The following is a 10,924-nucleotide window of genomic DNA, read 5'->3' on the forward strand; positions in this document are numbered from 1 at the left end:
GAATAGGTGCAATCATGTTATAATGCTTTAATTTCTCAAACACACTTGCATAGGACTCTCCTATTAGTGTAAAATTATCTTTCAACCTTTGTTCCCCTCTATACCCCTGGCTTGGATGTGGGTTATAGGGCACTTGAAAAATTTGTGAAGGATGGTAGAGATTTTGCGGTGCTGATGCTCGCCTTCTGGTGTGTCTTGGTGGCTGGACAACATACTGAAGTGGAGCAATAGAGTATTGTGGGTTCTGAGGTAGATAGTAGTGCTTAGGGGAATCATCGAAAACCTGATGAGGCATCTTATACCCTCGAGATGTTTCCTAGGACCTCTTCTCGACCTTATTGTCATCATGGTTTCTTCATCCTTCTCATTCGTGTCACTAAAATTATCAAATTCAATCTGGACAGCCTAAGTTGCAGCTTTGAGAACTGCTAGACTTATAATTTTGCCTGTCTTAAGGCTATTCTCAACCATTTCCCCAATTTTGATTGCTTCCGAGAAGGATTTGCCCACTGCGGACATCATATTTTGAAAATAATCTGCCTCTTGAGCCTGAAGGAAGACAGTGATTAGCTCGTGGTCATCCATGGGTGGCTTAACTCTAGCCGCTTGCTCTCTCCATTTAATGGCATATTCCCTGAAACTTTCAGTTGGTTTCTTCTTCAGGTTTGAAAGGGAATTGCGGTCTGGGGCGATATCAATGTTGTATTAGAACTGTTTGACAAAGGCCTGGGCCATGTCATCCCAGACATGCCAGTGAGAGGTTTCTTGATCCATAAACCATTCAGAGGCTACCCCTGTCAGGCTTTCCCCGAAATAAGCCATTACTAGTTCTTCTTTTCCCTCCACACCTCTTAGTTGATTGCAATACCTTTTGAGGTGGGCTATGGGGTCTCCGTGTCCATCATACTTTTCAAATTTGGGAGTCTTGAAACCAAGTGGTAAACGAACACCGGGGAACATACATAAATCCTTGAAGGCAATACTCTTCTGACCTGCCGACCCTTGTATGTTTTTCAACTTTTGTTCTAAGTTTTTCACTATTTGGGTCATTTCTTCTTGTGCCATCTTTCGGGTAGGTTTCTCAATCTTTGAAGGAAGATCAAATAGGTATGAGTGATACTCAGGAGAATGGTATTGTTCGTGATGGGTAGCAAATTGTGACTCATGACTTTTCTTTTGTACCACTGTTGGCTGTGGGATTGTGAAAACGGGCATAACATCAGTGATTGTCTGATTGGTTGTCAATGTCACACTTTGGGAGCGCGCAACAGAAGTTCCAGCTGTAGTCGTACAGTTGGGATAAAGACTGAACCCAAATGGATAGGATCGATCAGACAATGAAACAGGAGTGGTAATAGTCGAGATGGGTGTGAATTTTGGGAAAACATGAGAAAGGGGTAGTCCTTGACCATTGGCCGATGCTTGACACATTTCAGTCATTTGCTGTTTCGGTATTCTATTTTCCTCAACCACAATAGACTCTTGTTGAACCCTTTGACCCCGAGTCTCTTGACCACTCGTAACAGCTTCAATGTCAGTTGTCAATGACATTTTTCCTTTGGATTTTGTGTTGCCAGCTTGCCACAAACCGACCACCTCAAACTTTCTTCTATGATTCAAAATAAGAGACACGTTAGAATGGACTCAGTCCGTCCTTATTATCATCATCATCTTTTTTTATTTTCTTTTCTTTTCATTTTCATTTCATTTTTCATTTTTTTTTGGTCGATCGAACCTGATGTGGGTTGCCTACGTATCATATGGGAATATGAATCAGATCGTGCGTAGTTCGGGAAGATCAAGAATAAAGGAAATAAACTAACTATTTGTTTTTCCTAATTTCCGAAAGAAAGACTTATAAAGAAGATAGAAAATCTTTTTGGATTTCGATTTGTTTTTTTTTTTGAATTTTTGAAAAGAAAGACTTCTAAAAGAAGAAAGAAAATATTTTTTTGAATTTCGATTTTTTTTCCCGGAATTTCGAAAGAAAAACTTCTAAACAAGAAAGGAAATATTTTTGGATTTTTAGAATTTTATTTTGAATTTATGAAAGAAATATTTCTAAAGAAAAAAAAAGAAAATGTTTTTGAATCTTGAATTTGCTTTTCAATTTTCGAAAGAAGAATGAAAATATTTTTGGATTTTGAGAAGAAATTAAAAAGAAAATGTTTTTGTATTTTTTTTTTAAATTGGGGTCTAAAAGAAAGACTTTCTAAAGAATAAAGTAAAGGAAAATATTTTTGGATTTTTTGAAAATTGTGGGTCGGCACCGATGAGGTTTGCCTACGTATCTCACATTCGATGAGAATCAGACCCGCGTAGTTCTGCCATTTTGATGCACAAAAAAATATGATTTGTTTCGAAATGATTTTCTTTTTTTATTCTTGAAATTTTGACAGAGTAACGGGGTTTTATTTTTGAATACCGGGATTGTCAAAATCAGGCATTTTTCTATCCTACCTCACTCTTTGATTTTTCTCTTCTATTGTTTTTGATTTTTTTTTTTCTAACTCAAGAAACGGTTAACATACAAGCCAAGCAAACTAATGCACAAGTAGCACGTAAAGAATGCATCAGGATGGTCCTTTAATTTTGAGTACACCTATCCTAAACGGACCCAACCCCTGTGTTGAGTCCCCTAAGTCAAATGCACGTGATGCAAGCAAACGTACCTAATAGGGATCCGACATGAGGCTGTGTTATTCTAAGTTTAAATCCTGGGTGTATTGTTCTAGACCTGGCTTACCCGAGCGGATAACTCGAGCCGGGGGGGCCAACGTGGGGCAGCGTACCAGGAATACAGAAGCTTCACCGGCTTTGCAACTTGTCTGAACCTCGTTCTAAAATTAGGATATGACTCTAACAGAAAAGAAGCCACGCGAAGCGTACGCTTCCCAGAAAATTTAGAAGACTCAGAGAGAAGAAAGGTTTTCGTAACAGTTTATATACAAGTTCACAACAATATCAAAGCGGTAAAGAGAGGCAATTAGCACATTAGGCTCAAACAAGTAATATCAGACAATCATGAAAGCCAAGCATAACAGTTATCTAAGCTCGAATTCTGAACCCTGAACCAGAGATTCTGGGTTCTTGTCCCCAGCAGAGTCGCCAGATCTGTCACACCTCCTTTTTTCGCAGTGGGATATGGAGTTTTTTCCAATTTAAGGGACATGAATCGAAATGGGATTATTTATTCAATCAGAGTCGCCACTTGGAATAATTTATGGTGTCCCAAGTCACCGATTTATTTTAAATCCCAAATCGAGGAAATTTGACTCTATTTTTACGGTCCGCGAACACAAAAGACCGGGTAAGGAGTTCTGTTAACTCGAGAGAAAGTGTGAGGCACTCCCGAGTTCCTTGGTTTTAGCACGGTCGCTTAACGATTAATACTTGGCCTAACTATCTGATTTATTACATATTTAAAGCCTATTGTGCATTTTAACCTTTTAAACCGCTTTTATTATTTATAGAAATTATTTCTGGAACAAGTCACGATGTCATACACTTGTTATTTTGGTACACGTTGCAAACTGCGCCACATGAAATGTACCCGCGATTTACCACATGTTTATTTTTATTACTATTAGAAGTTACATTCGGGTCACATGAAATGCACACCCGAATGGGATTATGTATCATGACTATGCCACGGGAATCGTACCCATAGTTACTATGATTTATTGATCGTGCCTAAAGCAAGCTACGATGTTTAAGAGTCGATAATTCTTCTAAGGCTTGAGATTCTTGCAAAGGCATAGGTTATGGAAATTAGTTGTGCTAAATAAAGAATTGATCATTACGAACAATCATAGAGTTGGAATATTTGATTCAATCAATTGCTTGCACTTGTTCTCATACACTGATTCATTACTATGTTAGAGCCTACATGTTCATGCACTAGTTTTCAACCAAAAGGGCAATGAAATGGAAACAAAAGAATACAAACTAATTCAGAATTAAGATTACACATCCAGGCTATAATAGCAGATGCATCTGGGATCAACCGTGATTTCAGACATGGAATAGATGGAAATTTATTTCATGCTAAAAACTAATCGAAGTGCATAAATCTAACTAGTGACAGCAGATAAAGATAACAATCTCACGCTATAATAGATCTGGAGAAAAATCTAATTTCAGTACATTAGAAGAAACCATATGAGGTAGTAGAAGATTACCTCGAAAACAACACAGGAAAGAAATGTAAACCAAATAAAGGTCAGAAAAACCGAAAATGAGCTCAAGTATAATGCTACAGCAGAAACAACTTTTGCCAATAGGTAAGATCCAGCTTAAGAACCGACAAATGACATAGAAGAATCCTTTGGAATCAACTTTTTTTAATTGTATTTGGTTGAAATTTCACTGTTTTTGCTTTCTGGTGCTTTTCTCTTAATTTTTTGAAACTCAACTTTCAGATCTAGCCAGATATTCTCTATCTATTCTGAAGGTTTTCCAGCTGATATTGGATAAGTGTGTGTATTGGGTGAGCGCAGAGGAGTGAGAGTGAGTGAGATCAGAAAATAAAGGGAGGTCTGTTCTCTTTCCGTTCTCTGATCTTCAGAATCCAAAGGGAGGGGTAAAATTAGGGTCTCCTCTAATAGAGTGGGGGAGAAGAGTATGGGCCAGACTATGGGGTGGATTGGGCTTCTACAGGTATGGGCTTGAAACAATTGCAAAATTAGTCACTTTGGACTCAAATTTTAATTAAAACCAATTTGTGTGGCTAAACTATTATATATATTTTACTCACTAATTGACAAATGACCTAATTAATTAACTAGCCTAAAAATGCATGTAGAGTTAGTAATGTATTTTTTTGGTATTTTAGTGTTTTACAAATGCAATTGATTATGCAATTAAAATTTAAAAAATAAAAAATAAAAATTCAAAATATTTTTGTATTTTCTTTAGGATTTAAAATGCAACTTAAAAATACATCAAACATGAATACGTACAAAGCAAACTAAGTAAAAATATAGAAAAATAATTTAAAGCTATATATTTTTTTTGGATTTTTTTAGGAGTAATTTTATATTAGGGCAAAAATTAGGTGCTCACACTTGGCACCCTGCAGCTGATCAAATAATTCATCAATTCTTGGCAGCAGATATTTGTTTTTGATGGTAGCCTTATTTAACTGCCGATAATCTATACACATCCGCATAAAGCCATCTTTATTCTTTACAAATAGTACCGGTGCACCCCCGAGCGAGACACTGGGTCTAATGAATTCTTGATCAAGCAAGTCTTGTAACTGCTCTTTCAATTCTTTCAACTCTGGCGGGGCCATACGATATGGTGGAAGAGAAATGGACTGAGTGCCCGGAGCCAAATAAATACAGAAGTCAATATCTCTGTCAGGTGGCATCCCCGGAAAATATACAGGAAATACTTCTGGAAATTCATGAACAACTAGTACTGAGTGCATAGAAGGAACATCCGCACTAGGATCACGAATATAAGAAAAATAGGCTAGACACCCTTTCTCGACCATACGCCGAGCTTTCATATAAAAAATAACCCAGCTGGCAGAATGACCAGGAGTTCCTTTCCACTCTAACCGAGGTAACCCCGGCATGGCTAGGGTCATTATCTTGGCATGGCAATCCAATATAGTATGATAAGGTGACAACCAATCCATACTCAAGATGACATCAAAATCTACCATATCAAGAAGTAGAATATCCATACTAGTCTCAAGATTACCAATAGTAACCACACACAAACGATAGACATGATCTACTACAACAGAATCTCCCACCGGTGTAGATACACACACAAAAGCACTTAGAAAATCACAAGGCACAACCAAATATGAAGCAAAATAGGAGGACACAAAGGAATAAGTAGATCCTGGATCAAATAGAACCAAAGCATCTCTATGGCAAACTGGAATAATACCTGTGATCATAGCATCAGATGACTCAGCCTCAAGCCTACCTGGAAAAGTATAAAATCGGGGTTGGGCCCCACCACTCTGAACTGCGTCCCTGGGACGACCTCTAACTGGTTGGCCTCCACCTCTAACAGCATGACCTCCACCTCTAATGGCCTGACCTTGTCACAACCCAATTTCCCCTCTGTGTGATGTCGTGATGGCACCTAGTCTCTACAACTAGGTAAGCCTAACATTTTTTGCGAAATAATAAAATAAAAATATAATTTTAACCAACTATTCAAAAATACACAACAAATCCCAAAACCCGGAACATCGTGAATCACAAACTACAGAAGGAAAAATCTAGTGTCTCTATACATCAGAGTCTAACAAGGAAAAATACAGAAGATAATGGACATGAGAAAGAGTAGAAGGGGACTCCGAGGTCTGCGGACGCGACAAATATACCTTGAAGTCTCCAAAGCTGTCCCGACTCATTGATAGTGCAGCTGATAAGGTGCACCTAGATCTGCACATGAAAAACATGTGCAGAGAGTAGCATGAGTACACCACAATCGGTACCTAGTAAGTGCCAAGCCTAACCTCGGTCGAGTAGTGACGAGGTCAGGCCAGGGCCCTACTGGTAAATATATAATAAAAATAATATAGAGTGTAATACCGCAATAAAATAAAGGCTGAAATTTAACAACAATGAAATCATAAAAGGTAACAACTCAGTACACAGAAACACAACAGGGGATCTCCCGAGATACCATCTCGTAGTCCCAAACGTAAATGTGCTGGGGGATCTCCCGGAATACCGTTCCGTAGTCCCAAAGTAAATATGCAAGACAGGGGGATCTCCCGGAATACCGTTCCGTAGACCCAAAGTAAATATGCAGTACAAGGGGATCTCCCGGAATACCGTTTCGTAGTCCCAAAGTAAATATGCAGTACATGAGGATCTCTCAGAATACCGTTCCGTTGTCCCAAAGTAAATATGCAGTACATGGGGATCTCCCGAAATACCGTTCCGTAGTCAATATGCAGTACAATGGGATCTCCCGGAATACCGTTCCGTAGTCCCAAAGTAAATATGCAGTACAGGGGGATCTCCCGGAATACCGTTTCGTAGTCCCAAAGTAAATATGCAGCGCAAACGATAGAAATACAACTACATCACGAAATTCTTATGATTTAGACGAGGTACTAGTCAGGGAAGATGCAGAAAATTCACTAAGCATGCAGCACATAATTCACATAAACAATTAAGACACGTAGACATGTTGTATTAGACCAAACATGATAGCTACACATAGTGGAATAACTCAATAAAGAATGAAAATAGATTAGTACTCATTTAAATGGAATAACTCAAAATAACAGGAAAACATGTTGCTGCTCAGTAAGAAAAATGGGTTTTACCACAACTAGCCCGTGTACGTACTCATCACTTCACGTACACGGCGCTCACATATCACAATAGTTCCAAATCTTAAGGGAATTCCCCCCCCCCCTCCCCCACACAAAGTTAGGCAAGCCACTTATCTCGAACCAAGCTCAATCAATCGGTAAGAATGCCTTTTCGTCGAATATCCGACTCAGAATGGCCCAAATATAGCCAAATACAATTGCATATAATGAATACAACCATAATAAACTCATCTAATTAATGAAATCAACATTTAAATAAAAATTCCGAAATAAACTCAAAATTGCCCATGGGGCCCACGTCTCGGAATCGGATAAAAGTTACAAAATCCAAAAGCCCATTCACTCACGAGTTTAACCATATCAAATTTACTAAAATCCGACACCAAATGGTCGTTCAAATCCTCAAATCAAACTTTCCAAATCCCTAGTCTCAAACTCCCAAATTCCACCTTAAATACACAGATATTCGTGGGAAAGGCATAGTGACCGATTGATTGAGCTTGGTTCGAGGTAAGTGGCTTGCCTAACCTTGTGTTGGGGACTTTCCCCTTAGGATGTTTGATATTAATTGAGGTGTGGGCACCGTGTACGTGAGGTGACAAGTACGTACACATGCGACCCCTGGTACTCCTCCATTTTTTCGCTTCTACGTTGCCTCTCCGCACATGCGATCACGCACCTGCGGTCTCTCCAACGCATGTGCGAAAATGACAGATGCCTGAAGACTTCAGCAGCAACTCAAATCCAACTTTTGATCCGTTAAGCACTCGAAACTCACCCGAGGCCCCCGAGACCTCAACCAAACATACCAACCAATCCTAAAACACCATACGAACTTAGTCGAGCCCTCAAATTATACCAACTAATGCTAAAATCACAAATCATCCTCCGATTCAAACTTAAAAAACTTGAAACTTCCAAATTCGACAATCGACACCGAAACCAACCAAACTACGTCCGATTAACCCCAAATTTTGCACACAAGTCATATGCAACATTACGGACCTACTCCAACTTCCATAATCGGATTCCGACCCCGATATCAAAATTTCCACTACCAGTCCAAAACTCTAAAATTTCGACTTTCGCCATTTCAAGCCTAAATGAGCTACGGGCCCCCAAAGCACATTCTGGACACGCCCCTAAGTCCAAAATCACCCAACGGAGCTAACAAAATTGCCAAAATTCCATTCCGGAACCGTCTTCACACAGTTCCGACTACGGTCCAAATTCTTAGACTTAAGCTCTCATTTAGGGACTAAGTGTCCCAAAACACTCCGAAACTCAAAACCAATCATCCCGGCAAGTCACAATGGTAGAAATAGATATGGGGAAAGCAATTAATAGGAGTTTGGGGCTCTAACTCTCAAAACAATCGGCCAGGTCGTTACAGACCTCCACCTCTAATGGCCTGACCTCTACCTCTAGCTGCCTGACCCCTACCTCTAGCTGCCTGACCCCTACCTCTAGCTGGCTGAGCAGGTGGTGAAGTAATCGATGCTGGTATGATGGCCGAGAATCCTGCCGAGATCTGTTACTTGCCAACCTAGAGCAATACCTCCTGATGTGGCCAATGTTCCCATACTCATAACACCCATTCTGATGCCGTGGCTGATGGAGCTGAAGTTGACCCGAATGGGCCGAATAACCGCTGTAGTAACTCTGGAGTGGTGGTGCACTAATAGGAGCTGAATATGCACTAAACGCTGGCTGCCCAGAGTAAGGCATAATAGGACTGTGACTCCCTGAAGCACCGTGAGATGCCTGAAGTGCCGAATGAAACGGTCTAGGAGGATGACCCCTACCTCCATGCGAGGCACCACTAAAACCACCAAACTGACAAGGCCTCTTATCAGACCTCTGCCCACTCTCCTATGCAAGAACCATCTCGACCCTTCTCGTGACATTAGCAGCTGCCTGAAAAGAAATCTCACTTCCGGTCTCCTTCGCCATATGAAGCCTGATAGGGTGAGTGAGTCCCTAAATAAACCTCCCCACTCTCTCTCCCTCAGTAGGTAGTAAAAGGAGAGCATGACAGGCCAAATCCACAAAATGGGATTCATACTGAGTAACAGTCATATTGCCCTGCTGTAGACGCTCAAATTGCCTGTGAAAATCCTCTCTCAGTGTGATAGGAAGGAACTTCTCCAGAAATAGCTGAGAGAATTGCTCCCAGGTAAGTGCAGGCGATCCAACTGGTCTGGTCAATGTATAATCTCTCCACCACCTCTTGGTGGAACCCGTCATCTGAAATACAGCAAAATCAACCCCATTGATCTCAACTATACCCATGTTCCGCAGCACCTCATGGCAGCGGTCAAGATAATCCTGTGGGTCCTCAGAAGGTGTACCACTAAAGTGAACTGGAAAGAGCTTAGTAAACTTATCCAGCCTCAATAAGGCCTCAAACGACATGGAAGGCCTATTACTGGTCTGGGCCGCAACAACTGGCTGAAATACCCCAACTGGCGGGGCTGCTGAGCCTGATTCTGGGGAGCCATCTGCTCCAGAGTGGGAGTAGTGGGAGTTTGTGCTCCTCCCCCAGCCTGAGAGACGGCTGGTGCCACTGGAAATGTACCATTCTGAGCCACACCCTCCATAAGACTCACCAAACGGACTAGAACCTTCTGAAGCACTGGAGTAGCTATGAATCCTTCCGGGACCTGAACTGGTCTGACTGGTACATTCTAAACTGGAACCTCCTCCTGAAGATCTACCTGAGGATCTACAACAGGTGCAGTTGCTCGAGTTCTAGACTGAGCTCTACCTCTGCCTTGGCCTCTAGCACAACCTCGGCCTCGACCTCTACCCCTGGCCATAGTTGCCATCGGGGGCTCTGGTCCCTGTCCATCAGTAGAGGTATTACGTGTTCTCACCATATGCGAGAGAATAAGAGTAGAATGGTTCAATCATCGATGATAGAATAAAATCGCACGACAAAATAAGAAAGAAGTGATATTGTTCCTTAACTTCATAGCCTCTGAGAGATAAGTACAGACGTCTCCGTACCGATCCTTCAGACTCTAGTAAGCTTGCTCGTGACTCGTGAGACCTATGTAACCTAGTGCTTTGATGCCAACTATCACGACCCAAAATTCCCACCTTCGGACCGTGATGGCGCCTAACATTTCACTTGCTAGGCAAGCCAACGTTAGAATAATATTAGCCATTTTAAAACAATTTTTAAATTTATTAATAACAAAGAAATAAATGCGGAAGTAAAGTCTGAAAGGTAGTGAATAATCCATAAAACAACGGTGTCTAAATACCATCCCAGAATTGGTGTCACAAGTGCACGAGCTTCTAGAATAATACAAATAAAGGTCTGAATAAAATAAAGCTGTCTGGAAACAAACACACATGTAAAGTAAAGTAGATGGGGACTTTAGAACTACGAACGCCTTGCAGTTATACCTCAAGTCTCCTCTGAGTAGCTGAAATCTGAGCAAGTCTATGGTACGCTGCTGAGACAAACTCCGAAAGCTGCACAAGAAGTGCAGAGTGTCATATTAGTACGACCGACCCCATGTACTGGTCAATGCTGAGCCTAACCTCGACGAAGTAGTGACGAGGCTAAGGCGGTTCACTTACATTAACCTGTACGCA

The 10,924-nt window shown here is 40.9% G+C and overlaps 1 protein-coding gene across 1 annotated transcript; it reads right to left on the reverse strand.

Annotated features, from left to right (window-relative positions):
• Positions 1–705: 705 nt before the first annotated feature.
• Positions 706–1,551, reverse strand: LOC117273042 (uncharacterized). Its single transcript, XM_070193743.1, has one exon. The coding sequence runs from the start codon at positions 1,549–1,551 to the stop codon at positions 706–708; it is 846 nt and encodes a 281-aa protein (XP_070049844.1).
• Between the last annotated feature and the right edge of the window lie 9,373 nt (positions 1,552–10,924).

Source organism: Nicotiana tomentosiformis, chromosome 2, assembly GCF_000390325.3.
Source record: "Nicotiana tomentosiformis chromosome 2, ASM39032v3, whole genome shotgun sequence".
In the NCBI taxonomy this organism is placed as follows: Eukaryota; Viridiplantae; Streptophyta; class Magnoliopsida; order Solanales; family Solanaceae; genus Nicotiana; species Nicotiana tomentosiformis.

What these genes read in the sequence shown, in the direction of transcription:
- LOC117273042 (XM_070193743.1), bottom strand. Translation starts at nt 1,551, where the DNA reads ATGTCATTGACAACTGACATTGAAGCTGTTACGAGTGGTCAAGAGACT.